This window comes from Microcaecilia unicolor, chromosome 5 (genome assembly GCF_901765095.1).
Source record: "Microcaecilia unicolor chromosome 5, aMicUni1.1, whole genome shotgun sequence".
NCBI classification, from domain to species: domain Eukaryota; kingdom Metazoa; phylum Chordata; class Amphibia; order Gymnophiona; family Siphonopidae; genus Microcaecilia; species Microcaecilia unicolor.
The window spans coordinates 216,262,540-216,286,218 of NC_044035.1; the positions used below are offsets into that span (position 1 = coordinate 216,262,540).

At 44.8% G+C, this 23,679-nt stretch overlaps 1 protein-coding gene across 5 annotated transcripts in view; it reads right to left on the reverse strand.

Annotated features, from left to right (window-relative positions):
• Window positions 1-713: 713 nt before the first annotated feature.
• The window catches only part of TRAPPC10 (trafficking protein particle complex 10), a 485,548-nt gene continuing 462,582 nt past the window's right edge, over window positions 714-23,679 (reverse strand). For 4 of the 5 annotated variants that reach the window (XM_030203763.1, XM_030203765.1, XM_030203764.1 and 1 more), the window contains one exon: window positions 717-2,903. In XM_030203763.1, the coding sequence (XP_030059623.1) occupies window positions 2,665-2,903 (239 nt within the window). In that variant the 3' untranslated portion in view covers window positions 717-2,664. Of the gene's footprint in view, window positions 2,904-23,679 lie in introns of all 5 variants that reach the window. The other variant, XM_030203762.1, reaches the window with a different exon arrangement.

Here is a 23,679-nt window from a genome sequence, read left to right on the forward strand (position 1 = left end):
GCACGCTTTTCACTGACTGCTGCTGCTACCCACCGGAACTGTAACCCGTCCCGACGTCGACGAGGTAACTTTTAAAATTCAGAGGGAGGAGGGAGGGGGGCCTTTGGAGGGGGGCCTTTGGAGCTAGGAGGTGGGCCTTCGGAGCTGGGCCTTTGGAGCTGGGAGGGAGGGGGCCTTGGAGCTGGGAGGGAGCGGCGGCCAGCCCTGGAGCTAGGGTGGGGGCGGGGCTAGGGTGGGGCCCCATCAAATTGGTCTGCATAGGGCCCCGCACTTGCTTAGACCGGCCATGCAAACAACCATCCATAGCACCATAGGATCACATCACCTATATGTGGCTGACTCATCCTGCTGGTCCATGGAGAAATGAGGTTATTGATTTTATCAACTGAGCTTCTAAACTCTAGAGACACTTTACTATATTCATCTTCAAAAGATTGAGGGTTGCCATTTGGGATTCTGGATGTGTCAAAGGCTATCTATTCTTACTTTTTGTGCATTTTGCTATTAGTACCTTCGGTGTCATATATCTGATGAGGAGAGTCAAAGTATAGTGCGCAAACACTGCCCACCCACACATCAGGATACTACATAATCAGCCTACTGCTCAAATGCAGTCACTCTGTGGCCCAAGAATCAGACCTGCATCGGGGCATCAACAGTCCTCTACACACTAAATTCAGGACAAAGCACACTCATCCTTTCCTAGTGTACAACAGAGATACTCTCCTGTGCCCTAGAACAAGGACACAGCACTTTCAAACTGTCTTCAGGGCAGAGCAGTTGAGTCAAAGAACACTCAGACTGACCTCAAGGCACGGAGCTACTTCTCTGTGGTCCTAAATCAGGACCTAACATAACCAAGTCAACTCTATGAACCTTACAAGCAGGGCCTATCAGCAGCAGGAAATGCTCATATGGCTCAGTACAGAAGAGTCTGCTGTGAAAATACATTCAGGTTAATATTTATAAGCTGTGATTTTTCAAACCCTTTTTAAGTTTCACACCCTTCATGGTTTGAAACAGTTCTGGACATTTGGTGACATATTAAAACAAAAACACACATTACAAGTTCTGCTTTTTATAATACTTGAATGTACAATACAATTTACAATGCAGATGAAATGAACATAATCAGTTGATCTGCTAAGATGTATAGCTGCATGCACAAAGTAGGATCAGCTCTAGGATGTTCTTACCAGATGACTTGTCACTTGATGTATACATTTTCTGTCCTGTCAAACCTCGTTGCATGTGTGTCTGAAACCAATAGTCATACATGAAATTCTGTATACCCACTGATGCATCAGATATGAAATCTGCTGTCAGAGGACCTCCTTGCAGTGCTGGGGACTCTCAAGATTGTGACCAGGGCATCTCTCTCTCTCTCTCTCCAGGTGGTCCTCTCAATCAGGACCAAAATAGCCCAGCAACACTAAAGGGGCCCTTCAAAACTGAAAGGAAACCCTATCCCAATATAGCAGGGACTCTCAAGGCACTGGACAAGGCAAGTTACCACACCGTAAGATCCATTACAGCTAAAGACAGAGCTTGGTTACTGCAGGAATCTTTGAAGGTTTTTGCCAAGGCAGCTCCCTGCAGTGCAGTGGCCAGAGACAAACTTTTCTACAGTTCCAGTTAGCACCCTGTTGGCTGTGAAGGGTGTCAAGATACTCTTCTCTCGTTCACTGTTTTCTATCACCCTAAAACTGTGTAGAGGTTTTCTTTTGGTTGATTAGTATGACAGCACAGACCTCTTCCTATGTTCTGAGCTCCCTGTTTTCTCTTATACTACTCTCCTCTCTGGTACAATGTGACCCTATAATGCAAACACAGGTACCATTACTGCCTGGGATAGAAACCTAGTTAAGTATGACAAACAACTGCTTATTTTTAACTTGTGATTATGTTACTTCTTATAACATTCATTGATGGGCAATGGCAGTGAGAGGAAGAAAAAATACACTTCATTTGTAAGAGCACAAAAACATATCAATTGTGGGATAAAATCAAAAGGTATCTGCAATACTCCCTCGGTACTAACACATGCCAAAAAAAAAAAAAAAGAAATGGAGAGATAAGCTGAGCAGAGAAGCTGACAGATATGTACACATCTTTAAGAGCTCCAAGAATATTCAAGCTTTGAAACCATGATAATGAGAAAGGCAGCATTTAGATTCCGTATTAAAGGGACCAGTCATGTAACTCCAGAAAAAAATGACCCTGGTCCCAGCAACCAGAGGATGGCATGAGCATAAATGTCCTGCTGTCTGTATATTTTTCCCCACACACCATTCACGTCTAGAGTTTGCTCACACTCCAAATTAACAGTCCTGTTGTAGCAAGAGTACGTTCACCCAGGTTCTGCTAGAAAAAGTGAGAGGGGAAGGAACTGCACAAACTTCACATTGTGCAAGGAACCTGTCTGAAGTCACCGAATGAGTTAACACAAGCTTCCATTGACATTAAAATAGATACAATTGTCAGATACTTCCATGACTCTAAGTGCAGAAGTCTGGTTCGAGGGAAGATCACCCCCGACACTGAAGTGTCACTGCTCTGGCTGAAATAGAATGTCACAATGCAGAACAATCAGGTCCTTTAAAGTGCATTTTTTTTGTCCAGTCTTTAGTGCTCATGGCTGGAGGTGATGTCTCCAAGTTGTCATCATGTGACATTCACCTCCAGGACACGGTCATCCTTGTTGGGGATGACCAGAATCTGCATAGAAGTGCTGGAGTTAAAGACTTGTGCAGATGAAAAGGCCTGAAGACGAGGCATAGGCAGACCCTTCTGATCACTGCTGCTTGAGGAGTGGATGCTCCCTCTGCTCTTTATACTGTTGTTGTCTGCCTGTTCATCCAAATTCTTGTCAACTGATACGTTGTCATTCTCAATCCAGCTATCTGCAAAAACAAAAAATAATGTAAAAATATGCATATGAGAAATGATAGTTTGTGCACCACATGCATTCCCCAAGGAAGATTGCCACTATGCACCTCAGGCACTAACCAAGGAGGGTCACCACTCCCTGTGCGCCCTGGGCATGGCCTAACAAGTGCTTCTGCTATGTAGCCCCTGTGCACCCTATACAAACTACATAATATTATTTATACAACCTTCACTCATATCCAACTCTACCAAGCTGTTCTTGGATTGGTAGCCATATTGTGGGCCTCACAGCCACTTAAAAAAAGGAGGGATAAAATTTAGGGCTGTGTTTTTATCTGCCATCATTCATTATTTCCTATCTTTTATTTGTTAATAGCACAATGCTCCTTATAACACATCTAACCTGATGTCCTCACCAGTGCATCATTTGTTGTATAATGTATCAAACAATGGTTTGCTAGGCATCAAACACACAACTTTCTAATTTTCAAAACTACAGCCTACAAAGTTCACTGCAGAAATTGTCAGTATCTCAAATGGTTGCATTATACTAAACAAGTATCTTTCACAAAACTGTATAGCAAAACATTTATACAGTGGTGTGCTGGAGCCGGCTCACTCCGGCTCACAAGATCTGGTTGTTAAATTTTGCCCGGACTTGCGAGCCGGTTGTTGGAAAGGGCGAGCCGGCTCTCCCTCCCTCCGGATCCTCACCGATCCTACCTTGACCATCGAATTCTTCGGGGCAGGCAGTGTTGCCTGCCCGCTGCTATCGCTGACTCTCCCCCACTGCCTGTTTGCGCTTTAAAAATGGCCGCCGAGACTTCCAGAGGCGGCATCGCGAGACTTCTGTAAGTCTCGGCGGCCATTTTGAAGCACGATCGGGCGGCGGAGGAGAGTCAGCGATGGCAGTGGGCAGGCAACACTGCCTGCCCCGAAGAATTTGATGTCCAAGGTAGGGTCGGTGAGGGACCGGATCCGGAGGGGAGGGAGGAAGCAGGAGAATTTGCGGAACAAGTCGGGAGGGGGTGGCAAGGGAGAGAAGGGAGCTGCTGGTGCATACAGGGCAGGGGAGAGGAGGGTCACTGCTGGACATGGGTGGATCATGGAGGGCAGGAAAGGGTCACTGCTGGACATGGGTTGATGGAGGGCAGGGGAGAGGAGGGTCTCTGGGTATGGGTGCATGGAGGGCAGGGCAGGGGAGAGGAGGGTCACTGCTGGACATGGGTGGATGGAGAGCAGGGGAGAGAAGGGTCGCTGGACATGGATGCATGCAGGGCAGGGGAGAGGAGGGTCAATGCTGGACATGGGATACAGGGCAGAGGAGAGAAGGGTCACTGGGTATGGGTGCATGCTGGGCAGGGGAGAGGAGGGTCACTGCTGGACATGGGTGGATGGAGGGCAGGGGAAAGGAGGATCACTGGGTATGGGTGCATGCAGGGGAGAGGAGGGTCGCCGGATATGGGTGCATGCAGGGCAAGGGGACAGAAGGGTCGCTGGACATGGGTGGATGGAGGGCAGGGGGAGAGGAGGGGAGAGAGAAGAAATGCTGGACATGGATGGAGGGGAGGGAAGAGTGAGGAAGGAGATGAGATAAAGGAAAAGGAAGAGAGGAGAAAAACTGCACATGGATGAATAGGCAGAAGCTGAGGGCCAGAAATGAAGAAGAAAGGAGGAAAGGAAAGAAATAAATGGAAAGGAAGCCCTGGAAACGGAGTTAAGAGGCAAGATAGCAGCAGAATCGGATACTGGGCTAACATGATCAGAAAAACAGTCACCAGACAACAAAGGTAGAAAAAAATCATTTTATTTTCATTATAGTGTTTGGAATATGTTCACTTTGAGAATCAGGTGCTCAACATTAAAAGTTTATATTTATTTACTTATTTATGGCATTTTATCCCACATTAAACATGGATTAGATTGGAACCTGGGATCATTTAATTTTTTTTCCTGGAGAGAGTAATGCATTGCCCCCCCCCCCCCGGCTATAGCCAGCTCTGCAATTTTTGGGGGCGCAGAGGTGGACCGGGGAGAGAGCCTGTTGTTAAAAATTTACCAGCACACCACTGCATTTACAGCATATACATAAACATCTATATAACATAAGAAACAGGTCAGGATAAAATTAAAGACGAAAGAACAAGAGTATAACATCTGCAGAACCAACAGATAAAACAAGTAGAGCAAAGGTGGTCCAAGAAAGGAGAAAAAAACAATGGTACACAAACAGGCTTACTGAAGAAGAACCCAACTTGGCCAAATTTGAGCAACTGCCTGCATCAGGGGTCTACAAATATACATCAAAACATTAAAGTTAAAAACATAGATTAAAAAAAAAATTATAATACACAAAATGGATATAAACAAACACAAGTAGAGCAAAGCAATGGAAAACCCCTATTCGGGTTCCCAACATCTTCTGCAGAATTGGGAGATCTATCCAAGGTTGGGCCATGTACTAAATTAAAATCCCCTCCCATAAGGACCGGGATATCAGGCATCCCCAAAATCCTATGTGTAAGTGTTTGGATAAATTTATGATCATACACTTTACACAAGAGCAGCTCTCTGTTACAAATAGCGACTTTGACAATGAGGAATCTACCCTTAGGGTCCTTCCAAGTTTGCAATATTTGAAAAGCCATCCCTCTCCGGAATAAGATCAACAACCCCGCGATTTATTGCTGGTGTCTCCACCAAATCTTCAACCCACCATTTTTTAAATTTAAGATGCTCTAAAGTTGATAAATGGGTTTCCTGTAAAAACACCAAATCTGCTCTCTGCTGATTTAAAGCCTGCAAGATTTTTTGTCTCTTAATGGGAGAGGTTACTCCATTAACATTCCATGAAATTTAATCGGGGCCATGGTTGATAAAAATGGCAGTACATCCAAAGATCTAATACAACTAACCAGATCACGGGGCCACCTCAGCTCATAGCCCCCCAACCCAAAGCAACCGCATCAAAAAACCAGACTTCAGTCCTCCTCCCCACCACACACGCCTTCCCTTCACACTGTGACCTCTCAACATAATAAAACAACAACAAAAAAGTAAACAAAAATACCAAACCCATCCCCAACCCAAAACATTATCTCCATTCCCACCCTTACTCCCAAAATGCACAGATAAAATTGCCTCCTTACCACCCTCCCACCTGCCCTCCCATCACACACTGCCCAATATGGGTCGAGGCCCACGTGGAGATCATGCCCCTGAGCCCCCACCTCTTTGTAACTTAGGCACCTTTAACATAACAAGAACACAAGGTGCAGCATATAACAATTACTAACAGCATATAACAATTACCATCAACATGTCCCTACGCACATGCATCCACATACACACACACAAAAACAAAAAACCCTATCTCCGTGAAACATCCAATCATCCCATTCACCACCCATCCGGACTCAGCCGAGATTTTCAAATCCCATCCCAGCACATCTTTCCTCCCCCCTATTAAAGGTTTATCTTGTGATATTTTTCTTTTGAAACTTTTTTTTTCACATTTATCACATAAATGTAAGGAAATACAGAAATTAATATAAAAAGGAAAACATTTTCTCTCAACAATATATATTTACATAATTGTCCAAAATTGGAAGATCCAAGATCAGGAAAACAATCTTAAAGAAAATAAGAAAAACTCAAAATGGTTAATCTTACACTTCACATTTTCTGAGGGAGGAAGGTTAATCGGTTATTGCAGCTGGTACAGTGGTAACTGAAGGAAGTTGCTGCAGAGGATTCTTCATTTGTTTCCACAAACTCTTATAATTTCTTAGGTTCAAACAAATAAGTAATAATGAAATAAAACACTTACAAGGGAATTGCACTAGGAAGGTCCCACCTGGGGCAATGATTCCTGGCTGAAAAGCCAAGACTTCACACCTCCCAGTCTGCGATTCTCTTGATGTGTCAGGAAATATATTCATCTTTGAACCCAAAAAACTATCAACCATCGGAAATACAATTTCAAAACGTTGTTCCTATCTAATCAAAGACGAAACTCACTAATAATATAACTCTATCTATAACTTCTGAATTTTACAAAATGTCAGTTAAACACATCTCTTTTCTCTGAAAGAAGATTTTAAAGGAAATATAATTTTAGTCACCAAAAGGTGGCTATCAAAAGGTATTAGCAAAGTATCAGAGAAATATTTCTTCAAGAATTCAGTAGCTGATATATAGGATATTATAGGTAAATTTATCATTCTCAAGTTATTTTCCCTTAATTGGTTCTCCAGAAATTCCAATTTTTACAAGAAAAATAACTATTCTTCATTACCAAATTATCTAATTTGCATAGAGAAGCCATTTCCGTAATCAAAGTCTCTTTTTATATCTTGGACTTCCACTTTGTTAGATAAGTATTAATATAAAATCTTTAACTCACATAGTGAAAAATTTTAAACATCTGAAGAAGACAGTTATTCACATTCTGCTGCAGTTCCTATAGTATGTCCTTTATGACATTATTGGCTTCACCAAGTCCAATTTCTCCACAGAAACCGCTCCAGATATCTTCGGGGGGAAGAGCTCACTCTTCAATCCCCCAGTTGGTTTATTATCCGGAGTCGATGCTGCGCCAGGACCTCCTCGGGTCACATGAAAATCTAACCCACTTCGGGCGTTTCCATTATTGACCTCCATAGCGAAGCATTACTATTTCCGGGTCTTGGAGGGGTCGTGCCAACAGGGGGACTCAAAGTCACTCCCTCCACTGAGATTCGGCAATAAAGCCTTGCTGTTCCCCGAAGCAAGAACCGATATCCCCGACGTTATGACCCCGAATCTCTCCAAAATAGACTGAGAAGTGGTGGGAACCCCAGCTGTGTTCGAGGAGGACAGCACCACGGCTTTGCCTTTTTTCTTCCCCATTCTCTGGGGAGCGCGCCTTCTTCTTCAGGCATTCTGGTGTAAAACGGGAACTCAACTAGCGTAGGTCCTCCCTCAACGCCATCTTGGATCCTCCAGGTTGGGACACTCTTTGTCTGGTTTCTCCTCAGAGGCATGTCTGATATGGGTAACTCTACAGCATAGCCCTCTGAGTCATTGAAACATGGAAGCCCCTCCACCACTTGCAAGGTGGTGTCCCTTCGGAGGGGATATCTTGTGATATTTAAGACAAATTGTCAATAAATCATATTCAAAATCCCAACTGTTCGCCTTCACCATGTTAATATTCGTAGTTAGTTGCTCAAAAACGGGATACCCGGAGACACATTCCAAATCCCCCCCTTCTGTATGAATTTAAATACAATTAACATGATGAGAGCACATCAGAATATAGTATATATCAGGTTTCCCCAACACGTTTCTTCACAAAAAAAACAAAAACAGCTGAGAGTTCTAATTCCACTCTCATTCAGTCCATCTTCCAGACATATTGAGGGCATATCAGCCAAGCCTCTCGTTTCAATGTTCACAGATGGTTGTTCAAAAGTGACAAATGTTTTTTATATAGACATCTTGATTCTGTCTGCTGCAACAAACCATTGCCACATTAGCACATCCGGCAACTTCCAAACAAACCACTAACTCCTCGCATTCTGATTTACAGCATCTGCACTCCTCCATATTAATATCCACAGTTAATTGCTCAGAGGTGTGAGACTTTAGAAAGTTATTATGGCCCGGCCTGCTGCATCAAAGATTTGTATTAAAGGCATGCCCTGTAATATTCCAACCTAACTGTTAATAACTTGCATTCAGAACCAAAGCAACCAAACCTCCATGCTAACGTTCATAGTTAATTGCTCAAAACATGGAAGAGTTTGGAGATACACTTTGGCGCAGTCTGTTGCATCAAAGATGTACACTAACGGTACACCCTATAATATTCTTGACAGCTGACATTAATTTATATTCAGGCCCACAGCGACTGAACTTCTCCATGTTGATACTCCCAGTTAATTGGTCAGAAATGGAAGAACTTGGGAAAACATTCTGGCCCGGCCTGCTGCTTCAAAGGATTGTCTTACAGGTACCTCCTGCAGTATTCCAACAAACTGTCCATGACTCACAATTAGGTCCACAGCCTCCAAACTGTTCCATACTAACAGTCATGGTTGATTGCTCAAGGGCGGTAGAGTTTGAAGAAACGCTTTGGCCCAGTCTGCTGCATCAAAAATTTGCGGTTTCCCTTCTGTGAACACCTTGAGACGTGCTGGGTACAACAGGGCAAACTGAATATGCCGTTGATGCAGTTCCTCACATATCAGAGCATAAGCTTTCCTTAACAAAGAGACTGTAGATGAAAAGTCTTGAAAACACAGCACTGGTTTATTTTCAAACACAAGTGTCCCTTTGCTCTGAATAGCGCGTAAAATTTCAGTTTTATGCACAAAGTTCAGGAGTTTAAAGATATTTTCTAATGTATTTCCACTATTCATGATGTAATGTAAGCCACATTTAGCCTGCAAAGAGGTGGGAAAATGTGGGATACAAATGCAATAAATAAATAAATAAATAACAACTCGAGGGCGTGCCTCATCGATGTGCCCTTTCAATATGCAATGCTCCCGCTTCAGATTGTAGCTGCAGGCTTGAAACCAACCAGGATTCCAAAAACCCCCGAAGCTCTGACTCAGCAATCTTTTCGGGTAGACCTATCAAATGCAGGTTCCCCCTTCATGACCTATTTTCAAAGTTGTCCAGTTGTCTTCCAAGGTACACACCCTATTATGCAGCTCTTCATTACCTGTAGAGGAGTTGCTGCACCCTGTCTTCCATGTCCGATACACGTTGGCAATACGCAGTAAATTCTCCTTTTAAAGATTCTAGCCGACCATCAACAATGTCGAGCTTATCGGTGATACACTGAAAATGCTTATCCAATGAACCATCAATAGCCTGTTTAACTTCCGTCACAATCTCTGCTACCCAGGCGGAGCTGATCGAACAGTGCCCCGAGTCTCCATCCTCCACCATTTTGCTCTCAATCTGGTGCGACTTCTCTTTGTCTCGTCGTGGCACTCGCAGTGCCATCCTCTTCAACTGACAAAAATTATTTGCAAAACACAAATACAGGTATCAATCCTTGGCTGGCCAGGTACCAATCACCGATATACCCTCTAAAAATAACTTCTTTGAGGTTACTGGGACAAACTGAAGGTCCATCAAGTCCAGCAACCTGTTTCCAATACTGGCCAATCCAGGTTACAAATACCTGGCAAGATCCCAAAACAGTCCAATACATTTTATACAGCTTATCCTAGAAATAAGCAGTGGATTTCCCCCTAGGCCATTTTAATAATGGCTTATGGACTTTTCTTTTAGGAAGCTATCCAAAACTTTTTAAAAACCCCGCTAAGCTAACTGCTTTTACTACATTCTCTGCAAACGAATTCCAGAGTTTAATTACACGTTGAATGAAGAAATATTTTCTACAATTCGTTTTAAATTTACTACTTTGTAGCTTCATTGCATGCCCTCTAGTCCTAGTATTTTTGGAATGAGTAAACAAACTATTCACGTCTACCTGTTCCACTCCACTCATTATTATTTTATAGAGCTCTATATCTCCCCTCAGCCATTTTTTCCCGAAGCTGAAGAGCCCTAGCCACTTCAGCCTTTCCTCATAGGGAAGTTGTCCCATCCCCTTTATCATTTTCATCGCCCTTCTCTGTACTACTACTACTACTATTTAGCATTTCTATAGCGCTACAAGGCGTACACAGCGCTGCACAAATATAGAAGAAAGACAGTCCCTGCTCAAAGAGCTTACAATCTAATAGACAAAAAATAAATAAACTAAGCAAATCAAATCAATTAATGTGAACGGGAAGGAAGAGAGGAGGGTAGGTGGAGGCGAGTGGTTACAAGTGGTTATGAGTCAAAAGCAATGTTAAAGAGGTGGCTTTCAGTCTAGATTTAAAGATGGCCAAGGATGGGGCAAGACGTACGGGCTCAGGAAGTTTATTCCAGGCGTAGGGTGCAGCGAGACAGAAGGCGCGAAGTCTGGAGTTGGCACTAGTGGAGAAGGAAACAGATAAGAAGGATTTATCCATGGAGCGGAGTGCACGGGAAGGGGTGTAGGGAAGGACGAGTGTGGAGAGATACTGGGGAGCAGCAGAGTGAGTACATTTATAGGTTAGTAGAAGAAGTTTGAACAGGATGCGAAAACGGATAGGGAGCCAGTGAAATATATCTTTTTTTGAGATGCGGTGACCAGAATTGCACACAATATTTGAGGTGTGGTTGCACCATGGAGCAATACAAAGGCATTATAATATCCTCATTTTTGTTTTCCATTCCTTTCCTAATAATACCTAACATTCTATTTGCTTTCATAGCCGCAGCAGCACACTGAGAAGGATTTCAATGATGACACCTAGATCCCTTTCCTGGACAGTGACTCCTAATGCGGAACCTTGCATCACGTAGCTGTAGTTCGGGTTCTTCTTTCCTTCATGCCCCACTTTGCAATTGCTCGCATTAAACATCCATCTGCCATTTGGATGCCCAGTCTCCTAGTCTCATAAGGTTCTCTTGTAATTTTTCACAATCCTCTTGCGATTTAACAACTTTGAATAACTTTGTGTCGTCTGCAAATTTAATTACCTCACTAGTTCCCCCATCTCTAGATCATTTATAAATATGTTAAAAAGCAGCGGTCCCAGTACAGACCCCAGGGGAACCCCAATATCTATCTTTCTCCATTGAGAATACTGACCATTTAACCCTACTCTCTGTTTTCTATCTTTTAACCAGTTTTTAATCCACAATAGAACACTACCTCCCATCCCATGACTCTCCAATTTCCTCTGGAGTGTTTCATGAGGTACTTTGTCAAATGCCTTTTGAAAATCCAGATATACAGTATCAACTGGCTCACCTTTATCCACATGTCTGAAGACCAAACCTACAGAAACATATAAACAGGATGGAGTTGGTCCAGAGGGTGGTTACAAAATTAGTAAGTGGTCTCTGTCATAAAACATATAGGGAGAGGCTTAGGAACCTCAACATGTATATGCTGGAAAAGAGGCGACAGAGAGGGGATATGATAGATACATTTAAATACCTCAGTTGTGTCAATATACAGGAGGCGAGCATTTTTTAAATGAAGGAAAACTCTGGAATGAGGGGGCATATGATGAAGTTAAGATGAAACAGACTTAGGAGGAATATAAGAAAATACTCTTACACCAAAAAGGTGGAAGATGCGTGGAATGGCTTTCCCAGTGGAGGTTGTGGAGACTAGGACTGTGCCAGAATTTAAGAATGAGTGGGATAAGCATTTGGGATCCCTTAGGAAAGGAAGAGTTAGTGGTTACTGAGGATGGGCAGACTGGATGGGCCATTTGGCTGAGGCGAGCCTTTTTCAAATGAAGGAAATCTCTGAAATGAGGGGGAATACGATGAAGTTAAGAGGAAACAGACTTAGGAGGAACCTAAGAAAATACTGTTTCACCGAAAGGGTGGTGGATGCATGGAATGGCCTCTTGTTGGAGGTTGTGGAGAACTGTGTCAGAATTTAAGAAAGCATGTGGTATCTCTTAGGAAAGAGGAAAGAGCTAGTGGTTACTGAGAATGGGCAGACTGGATGGGCCATTTGGCCCTTATCTGTTGTCATGTTTCTATGTCTGTTCACCTCTTCAAAGAATTGTAATAGATTGGTGAGGCAAGATTTCTTTTCACTAAATCCATGTTGGCTTTGCCTCATTAATCCATGCTTTTCAATATGCTCTGTAATTTTGTTCTCACCTCTAGAAACTTTTTTTTAAAAATCAATGTTACATTGGCTACCCTCCAATCTTCCGGTTCCATGCTTGATTTTAAAGAGAATTACATATTAATAACAATAGTTCTGCAAGTATATTTTTCAATACTATCAGTACTCTGGGATGAATATCATCTGGACCAGGTGATTTGCTACTCTTCGATTTGTCAAATTACACCATTACATCCTCCAGGTTTATAAATAGATGTCATTTAGTTTCTCTGATTGGTCAGCTTTGAATACCCTTTTTGGCACCAGTATCTCTCCCAAATCTTCCTTGGTGAAGACCGAAAAAAAGAATTTATTTAATCTCTCCACTATGGCTTTTGTCTTCCCTGAGTGCCCCTTTTACCCCTCAGTCATCTAGCAGTCCAACTGTGTATGGGACCAAAGAGAGGGCTGTCAGGGGCACAGTGAATGTGTGGAGACAGGTCTGGGATGAGGTGGTCTTGTGAGGTAGATGGGAAGGTGTCAGGGGTGCAGGGGAGAGGAGATATTCATGGTGGGTCTGCAGGGTGGAATGCAGTGGAGGATTCAAGGGGAATACTTACTGCCTCTTCCCCTATCCCTCAGAACAATATAGAATATTTAAAAAAATATAAGATGCTTGGAGGAGGTGCACATGGAACACACTGTATTTACCTCTAGCAGTGTGACCTCCTGATTCTGGTCTTCAGCTGTCCCCTCCCCCACATGAAGCCAGGCAGCAGGTAATGAGCCTTAAGGTTAGCTTTTACTGCAAAACTTCGGCCTCATGGCACCAGAAATGAGGGGGGTAAACATTCGGCCAGCAGCACTGAATATCTGGGTTTGTGAGGCCAACTATCCCTCATCTGATTACATACAATATTCAGCACTTAACACCCTAAGTTAAACCAGTCAAAGATAAGTGTGTTTTACGTGGTCCTATTTGTATAGTTAACTTAGATGGTTAAGTGCTGAATATCAGCACTTAACCGCACAAGTGCCAACTCTGCCATTGGTCCGTCCACAAAATCTACACCTTTCTGTTTGGAATTCAGTTCCACTGAAAATCAACTGATAGCCCTGCACAAGCGAGGCTCTTGCCCAGTTAAATCACTTTGAATATTAACCCTGAGGTGCTTAAGTGCTTTACATGCTGCCATAGGCGCCCGGTATCAGAGGCTTGCCGAAGATCGGATCCTGATGACGATGCCTGGGGCTCGCCACTCGTCCTAACTGCCCGCCCTCTTCTCTCCCCCAAGATCCCTTTCAATTTTTTACTTTCAAATTTACCTCCAGTCCGGCAGCGCAGCGACAGCGTCAGTGAAAGCGCTCCCAGTAAAAGCGCTTCCCTTCGCTCAGTGTCCCACCTTCTTCTGATGTCATGATGTCAGAAGAAGGCGGGACACTGAGTGAAGAGAAGCGCTTTCACTGACACTGCCAGACTCGGAGATAAATTTGAAAGAAAAACAAAAGTAAAGGGATCTTGGGGGGAGAAGAGGGTGGGCAGTTGGGGCAGGGGAGAGAGGGAGATGGATGGGATGGCAGGGCTCAGGGAGAGAGGGGAATTGCTGGATATGGGTGAATGGAGGGGGCAGGGGAGAGAGAAGCATGGATGAACATGGATGGGAGGGCAGGGCAGGGCTCAAGGAGAGAGGGGAATTGCTGAATATGGGTGAATGGAAGGGGGACAGCGGAGAGAGGAGCATGGATGGGAGGGCAGGGCTCAGGGAGAGAGGGGAATTGCTGGATATGGGTGAATGGAGGGGGGCAGGGGAGAGAGGAGCATGGATGAACATGGATGGGAGGGCAGGGCTCAAGGAGAGAGGGGAATTGCTGGATATGGGTGAATGGAGGGGGGCAGGGGAGAGAGGAGCATGGATGGGAGGGCAGGGCCCAGGGAGAGAGGGGAATTGCTGGATATGGATGAATGGAGGGGGCAGGGGAGAGAGGAGCATGGATGGACATGGATGGGAGGACTGAGCCCAGGGAGAGAGGAGAAATTGCTGGACATAGAGGGGAGGGGAGGGAAGAGAGAGGAAGGAGATGAGATGAGGGAAAAGGAAAAGAGGAGAAAAACTGCATATGGATGGAGAAAAAAGGCAGAAGCTGGATCCACTGGACAGTCAAGTCTGAGGAGGACCCAGCTTTTACTTATGGATGTAGGACAAGAAATGAAGAAGAAAGGCGGAAAGTAAAGAAATAAATGGAAAGGAAGCCCTGGAAACGGAGTTAAGAGGACAGATAGCAGCAGAATCGGATACTGGGCCAGCATGATCAGAAAAACAAAGTCACCAGACAACAAAGGTAGAAAAGATCATTTTATTTTCATTATAGTGTTTGGAATATGTCCACTTTGAGAATCAGGTGCTCAACATTAAAAGTTTATATTTATTTACTTATTTATGGCATTTTATCCCACATTAAACATGAATTAGGGTGTTTTGTGGCTGTACATGAGAATTGTGATATTATGATCCCTTGTTTCATATTGTTGACGGTCTGCATTTTCCGTATGGGTGGTATATTGGTGTATTAGGTTCTGCCCTGTGTAATATTTATGGTACAGTTAGGTTCTGAGTGTGCTTTTGCACAAAGTTGTGCATAGTGTTTTGCAGTTGAGCGATTGTGGTTAGTATATGCTTTGAGCAACCACTTTATTCTTTGACATATGATACATACCTAATATCTAAAATCTAAATTTAAAAAAAGGTATTAATTGTGACTTTTATTTTTTTTTTCTGTGTGTTATCAAACAATTATGGATTTAAGCTCCACCCCTGGCCCCCACCCCTAATCCCAACCCCTTTAGCCTCCCCAAACAGTTGGGCCACCGACCGCCTATGCATGCTGCCCAGCAGCATGGGGGAGGAGTTAAAGACCATTAATTGGGAGGTGGAACAGTCCCTTGATGAGAAATCTGTGTGCTGGAATTCAACTTTAGGGCTATTCTTTTCCCTATTATCATCAGATTTCACAGCTAGAAAAAAGTACATTAAAACAGCACAAGTCTTGGTTTCATCCAGGCTTTATACTCCTTGTGCCAAACCCATAGAGCCAATGGCAATGACAAAAACAGCAATCAGAATCCCACCTATAGATATTTAAAGCCCATAGTAAAATATATAATTTTCATTTGAAAACTGCAAAGAAGAGTTATTATTTGAATCAGAGATGAGTTTAGAATAATAACTCTTCTTTGCAGTTTTCAAATGATTGAATCAATCAACCCTATGAGGAAGCTGTTAACTTACTCAAAAAGACCCTAAGGATCAGCCTAGGCTACCATCAGCATCCTTATTAGTCTCCCACTTTTTCAAAAAGAGAGTCTTCAGAATTCAATTTGTCAAACATTCTCTAATGTGCCTACAGTCTTAGTGTCATTACAGGATACTACTCTTGTCACTCCAACATCAATTTGGGACTCTTTTTCTTTGTCAACTCTGTTACCATTATGTTTGTAAACAGTATCTGAGAGTTTACTTATGGGTCACGTTCCCAACAGCTGGAAAAGAGCTGTTGTTAAACCGATTCTTAAGTATACTATTACTTATCATTTCTATAGCGCTACAAGGCATATGCAGCGCTGTACACCATACACAAAAAGACAGTCCCTGCTCAAAGAGCTTACAATCTAGATAAGACAGGTAAACAAACAGAACAATTAAGGGTAAGGGAATAAAGAGGTGAGGATAAAAGGACAGGGCAAGTGAGTTAGGAGTCAAAAGCAGTGGTAAAGAGGCGGGCTTTGAATTTGGACTTGAAAACGGCCAAAGACGGGGCTAGATGTACAGGCTCGAGAAGTCTATTCCAGGCTTGAGGTGCAGCAAGATAAAACGAACGGTTCTTGAATTAGCAGTAGAGGAGAAGGGGACAGATAAGAGAGATTAATCTACAGAACGGAGTACTTGAGGGGAGGCGTAGGGAGAGACAAGAGTGGAGAGGTACCGGGGAGCAGCAGAGTGATTGCTCTTATAGGTCAATAGAAGAAATTTGAATTGAATATGGAAACGGATAGGGGAGGGCTAATGTGAGCATAGCAACTTTGGCGGAAAATGAGTCGCGCAGCAGAGTTTTGGACTGATTGAAGAGGAGAGATGGCTAAGAGGGAGGCCGGTGAGAAGCAGGTTACAATAATCAAGATGAGAGGTGATAAGAGTGTGGATAAGGGTTCTGGTAGAGTGCTCAGAGATGAAGGGACTGTCTCTTCATGTTCAAGTGTACAGCGCTGCGTACATCTAGTAGCGCTATAGAAATGATAAGTAGTAGTAGTAATTTTGCTGATGTTATAGAGAAAGAAACGACAGGATTTGGCAATCTGCTGAATGTGAGCAGAGAAGGAGAGAGAGGAGTCAAAGATGACCCTAAGGTTACGAGCTGATGAGACAGGGAGAATGAGAGTGCCATCCACAGAAATAGAGAAAGGGGGAAGAGGAGAGGTAGGTTTAGGGGGAAAGATGAGAAGCTTGGTTTTGGCCATGTTAAGTTTCAGATGACGTTGAGACATCCAGGCAGCAATATCAGATAGGCAGGCTGAAACATTGGTCTGGATGTTGGTTGAGATTTTGGGGGTAGAGAGGTAGATTTGGGAGTCATCAGCATAGAGATGGTATTGAAAGCCATGGGATGATATCAGAGAGCCAAGGGAAGAAGTGCAGATGGAGAACAGGAGAGGACCGAGAACAGAACCCTGAGGTACACCGATTGGTAGAGGGATAGAAATGGAAGAGGATCCACCAGAGTGTACACTAAAGGTGCGAAGCGAGAGGTAGGAGGAGAACCAGGACAGAACAGAGCCCTGGAATCCAAATGAAGACAGTGTATCCAAATCCAAATGAAGTCATCTCTAGATCCATCTCTTCCAGAAAACTACTGTCCTGTATCTAATGTATGCTTTGTTTCCAAGCTGGTGGAAAAGGTAGTATTTGACCAGTTGGTCTCTCACTGCGATCAGTCATCTATATTAAACTCCTGCCAAACCGGTTTCCCATACTCACCATACTGAAAAGCGAAGATACTTACCTGTAGCAGGCATTCTCCAAGGACAGCAGGCCTCATATTTTCACAAGTGGATAACGTGATCCCGCGTTGTCCAGTCCGGAGCTTTTAACTAGCTTAACAGAGCTTTGTGGAGTGTGAGACACTCTCCACTGTGCGAGTGCTTTTCTGCCCGCCACAAGGGTGCGGTCATGGCAGTACAATACTACAGCAAGAAAAAGCAAAAATAGGAGATAATTCCAAGGGGAGAAGGGAAGGATTGTGAGAATATAAGGCCTGCTGTCCTCAGAGAATACCTGCTACAGATATCTTCGCTTTCTTGGAGGACAAATAGGCCATTAATTCTCACAAATGGGGTATCCCTAGCATACAGGCTCACGGAAAACAATAAACATTGGTCAACTGGTCTCGCAACTTCGAGAACGTAATGCAGATTAACCTGAAACTATATACAAACTGAGCGAGAGTGCAGCCTGGAACAGAATAAAACGGGCCTAGGAGGGTGGAGTTGGATTCTAGACCCCAAACAGATTCTGCAACACCGTCTGCCCGAACCTACTGTTGCGTAAGGTATCCTGTTCCAAGGAAGTAATGAGAAGTGAATGTGCGGACTGAAGACCACATCGCAGCCTTGCAAATTTCTTCAGTGGAAACTGACCACAAGTGGGCTGCTGATGCAACCATGGCTCCAACATTGTGAGCCTTAACATGACCCTCCAGGGTCAGCCCAGCCTGGGAATAAGTGAAAGAAATGCAATCTGCGCTGCCAGCCAATTAAAGATTGTGCATTTCCTGATGGCGACCACCATCCTGTTGGGTTCAAAAGGAGCAAAAAGTTGGGCGGACTCTAAGTGGGGCCTTGTCTGCTCCACGTAATAGGCCATTGCTCCCTTGCAGTCCAAGGTGTGCAAGGTGCTCTCGCCAGGATAGGCATGAGGTTGGGGAAAGAATGTTGGCAAGACAATGGACTGGTTCAGATGGAACTCCAACATAACCTTCAGCAGGAACTTAGGGTGCGTGCGGAGGACTACTCTGTTGTGATGAAACTTAGTATAAGGTGCATTCACTACTACAGCCTGAAGTTCACGGACTCTACAAGCTGAAGTAATAGCCACCAAGAAAATGACCTTCCAATGACTTCAGATGGCAAGAAGCCAGTGGCTCGAAAGGAGTTTATCAGTTGGGTGAGTACAATGTTGAGGTCCCATGACATAGGTGGAGGTTTGACAGGGGGCTTTGACAAAAGCAAATCTTTCATGAAGTGAACAACTAGAGACTGTCCAGAAATGAGCTTACCCTCTACACGCTGATAAGCATTAATTGCACTGAGATAAACCCTTACGGAGTTGGTCTTAAGACAAGACTCAAAGAGTTGTAGAAGGTATTCAAGCACGGTCTGTGTAGTGCAGGAAACGGGATCTAGGGACTGGCCCTCACACCAGATGGCAAACCTCCTGCATTTGAATGTCACGCTTCTAACGGAACTTCTAGGTTAGTGAGCCCTTGGACCACTGCCGAGAAGCGGCAGGAGAATCACCCAAACACAGGACAGGCAGAACAGACTTCCCGGTACCCTCGGCCGGAATTCTCAGACAAAGGCTGCCGCCGAGGCAGCTCAGGCTGACACCAACTGGACCAGAAATAGCCCAAAACTTCAACTGCACTTAACCACCTTTCCTCAGGGGTTGAGCCCCAGAGTGCGGGCGGTCGGCAGGACTTACCAGACAGGGCAGGAAAGCAGAGCTGCAGGGACCAGCAGGCTAAAGGAACCAGGAACCCGGCTGCAGCAGGGCAGGCAGCCGGCAGCAGAGTAAGCCAGGAGACAAGCCGGGTCTGGGCAGGCAGCAGTCAGTAGAATAAGTCAGCAAACAAGCAGGGTCAAAAACTAAAACATGAAAAACTCAGCAGCACTGCAAACGACTTCCACCAAAGGAAACTCCTCTGAGGACCTCTGTTGCAAGGCAACTAGGAACCTTTCCAGGTGGTTAATAAAGGCAGCCCACAAGGGAGTTCACCCAGTACGGGTACTGCTTAGTTCCAAAAAACTCCCAAAACAATCTGGAAGGTTGGAAGATCTGGACCGGACCAGCATATCTTCTGGAACATGGGAAATGGTAAACCATCAATTCGCATCATTCCCCGGGTCTAACCCCTGGGACCCAAGGTGACTGCAAGCCAGGAACCTGGACACAACCGTGACATTGAAAGAGTAACACCTCTAAGTGGAATCTTTCCTGGAAGCTAGCAAGACCTGGGAGACACCCTCTGACAAACCGAAAGAAGCAAATTCTAGGCTCTCAACATCCAGGCTATGAGGACCAGAGACTGAAGGTTGGGATGCAGAAGAGATCCTTCGTTCTGCGTGATGAGGGTCAGAAAACACTCCAATCTCCACTGTTCGTTGGAGGATAACTTCAGAAGAGGGAGCCAGATCTGTTGAGGCCCGTAAGGTGCAATCAAGATCATGGTCTGGTGGACTTGTTTGAGTTTTAGCAAAGTCTTCTCCATGAGAGGTATGGGAGGATATGCGTACAGAAGACCCATCCTCCAATGAAGGAAGGCATCTGATGCTAGTCTGTCATGAGCCTGAAGTCTGGAACAGAACTGGGGGACTTTGTGATTGAATTGAGTGGCAAAGAGATCCACCAAGGGGGTGTCCCACGCTCGGAAGACCTCTCGGGCAACACCCATGCTGAGAGACCACTCGTGCAGTTGTATAACCCTGTTCAGCCTGTTGGCGAGACTGTTGTTTTTGTTTACCAGATAAGTGGCCAGAAGGAACATACCATGTCAATGAGCCCAGCACCACATCCAGACGGCCTTCTGACATAGAGGGTGTGAGCCGGTGTCCCCCTGCTACTTGGTATAATACATTGCAACCTGGTAGCCTGTTTGAATGAGCACAATTTAATCAGACAACCGATCTCTGAAAGCCTTTAGAGCGCTCCAGATCACCTGGAGCGTCAGAAGGTTGATCTGAAGACCTATTTTCTGGATGGACCAGGCTCTTTGAGTATGAAGCCCATCCACATGAGCTTTCCAACCCAGGAGAGATGCATTCATCATCAGCACCTTTTGAGGTTGAGGAATTTGGAATGGGAGTCCTAGAGTCAAATTGGATTGAATGGTCCACAAGAACAGGGAGTGAACAAGCTCTGGAGACACTTGGATGACATCTTCTAGATCTCCCGGAACTTGGTACCACTGGGAGGCTAGGGTCCATTGGGCTGATCTCATTTGAAGGCATGTCAAGGGTGTCATATAAACTGTGGAAGCTCATATCCAGCAGACCGCCAAGACCTGTCGTTTCTTTCTTTACAACATCCGTAAAATCCGCCCCTTTCTTTCCGAGCACTCTACCAAAACCCTCATCCACACCCTTGTCACCTCTCGTTTAGACTACTGCAATCTGCTTCTTGCTGGCCTCCCACTTAGTCACCTCTCCCCTCTCCAGTCGATTCAAAACTCTGCTGCCCATCTCATCTTCCGCCAGGGTCGCTTTACTCATACTACCCCTCTCCTCAAGACCCTTCACTGGCTCCCTATCCGTTTTCGCATCCTGTTCAAACTTCTTCTACTAACCTATAAATGTATTCAATCTGCTGCTCCCCAGTATCTCTCCACACTCGTCCTTCCCTACACCCCTTCCCGTGCACTCCGCTCCATGGATAAATCCTTCTTATCTGTTCCCTTCTCCACTACTGCCAACTCCAGACTTCGCGCCTTCTGTCTCGCTGCACCCTACGCCTGGAATAAACTTCCTGAGCCCCTACGTCTTGCCCCATCCTTGGCCACCTTTAAATCTAGACTGAAAGCCCACCTCTTTAACATTGCTTTTGACTCGTAACCACTTGTAACCACTCGCCTCCATCTACCCTCCTCTCTTCCTTCCCGTTCACATTAATTGATTTGATTTGCTTACTTTATTTATTTTTTGTCTATTAGATTGTAAGCTCTTTGAGCAGGGACTGTCTTTCTTCTATGTTTGTGCAGCGCTGCGTATGCCTTGTAGCGCTATAGAAATGCTAAATAGTAGTAGTAGTAGTATGTGACCTAACAGCCTCAACATCTGCCAAGCCGTGACCTGCTGAGAGGCTCAAACTTGAGGACGCCAGAGGAACTAGAGTGTCTGCTCTTGGTTCTGGGAGAAAGGCTCAAACCTTCTGCATATCAAACAGGGCTCCAATGAACTCCAATCGCTGGGCAGGGTAAAGATGGGACATGGGGTAGTTTAAAATGAACCCTAGTAGCTCTAGCACCCAAATAGTCCTCCGCATGAACTCCCAAGCACTGTCCTCCAACGTGCTCTTTACCAGCCAATTGTCAAGGTAAGGGAACAAATGCCCTCCCCCCCTGCCCGAATAGTGATGCTGCGATTTCTGTTAGGCATTTGGTAAAGACCCTGGGTGCTGAGGCCAAAAGACAACACACGGTACTAGAAGTGGGAAGGACTGCCAGTCCTTCCGAAACCAAAGATAATTCCGGTGGACTGGCAGTATTGGGATGTGTTTCTGAATGATGGGAAGAAGGGTGCCCAGGGAAACCATCCTGAACTTTTCTTTGACCAGGAATTTGTTCAGGGCCCTTAGGTCTAAGATGGGACGCATCCCCCCTATATTCTTTTGCACGAGGAAGTACCTGGAATAGAATTCCTGCCCTTCTTCCCCTGATGTGCGGGCTGGGCGTTTGACAAAGTGCCTCATGAAAGACTCCTGAGGAAACTGGAGAGTCATGGGATCGGAGGTAGGGTATTACTATGGATTAAGAACTGGTTGAAAGATAGGAAACAAAGAGTAGGGTTGAATGGTCAGTATTCTCAGTGGAGAAGGGTAGGTAGTGGGGTCCCGCAGGGGTCTGTGCTGGAACCGCTGCTTTTTAACATATTTATAAATGACCTTGAGATGGGAGTAACTAGTGAGGTAATTAAATTCGCAGATGACACAAAGTTATTCAGGGTCGTCATGTCGCAGGAGGAGTGTGAAAGATTACAGGAGGACCTCGCGAGACTGGGGGATTGGGCGTCCAAGTGGCAGATGAAGTTCAGTGTTGACAAGTGCAAAGTGATGCATGTGGGTAAGAGGAACCCGAATTACAGCTATGTCATGCAAGGTTCCGCGTTAGGAGTCACGGACCTAGAAAGGAATCTCGGAATCATCGTTGATAAGACGTTAAAATCTTCTGCTCAGTGTGCTGCGGCGGCTAAGAAAGCGCACAGAATGTTGAGTATTATTAGGAAAGGGATGGAAAACAAACACGAGGATGTTATAATGCCGTTGTATCGCTCCATGGTGCGACCGCACCTTGAGTATTGTGTCCAATTCTGGTCGCTGCATCTCAAAAAAGATATAAAGGAATTAGAGAAGGTGCAGAGAAGAGCGATGAAAATGATAACGGGAATGGAATGACTTCCCTATGAGGAAAGGCTGAGAAGGTTAGGGCCCTTCAGCTTGGAGAAAAGGCGGCTGAGGGGTGATATGATAGAAGTCTACAAGATAATGAGCGGGTTAGAGCGGACAGATGTGAAGCGTTTGTTTACACTTTCAAACAACAACAAAACCAGGGGACACAAGATGAAACTGGAATATGGTAGATTTAAAACAAATAGGAGAAAGTTTTTCTTTACTCAGCGTGTAGTTAGACTCTGGAACTCGTTGCTGGAGAATGTAGTTACAGCAGCTGGCCTTACGGAATTTAAAGGGGGTTTGGACAGATTCCTGAGGGAAAAGTCCATTGAACATTATTAAATTTTTTTTTTTTTTTTGGGGGGGGGGGGGGGGGGGGGTTGCCGGGTTCTGAAGCCTGGATTGGCCGCTGTCGGAGACAGGATGCTGGGCCTGATGGACCCTTGGTCTTTTCCCAGTAGGGCGGAGAGTTCCTCTGCAAGGCAGCTGCTCATGCTGAGAGCTGAAGTAATGAGCCCTCAGTGGGCAATTTGCAGGTGTCAGGAGTCAATTTACGGTGTGTCCAAGGCAGACGATTTGAAGAACCCACCAGTCGAAGGTAGTAAGGGGCCACTTTTTGCAGAAAAACTTCAGCCTCCCTTCAACCAGCAGGTCATCTGGTATGGACACTTTGACAGCGGCCATGCTCTG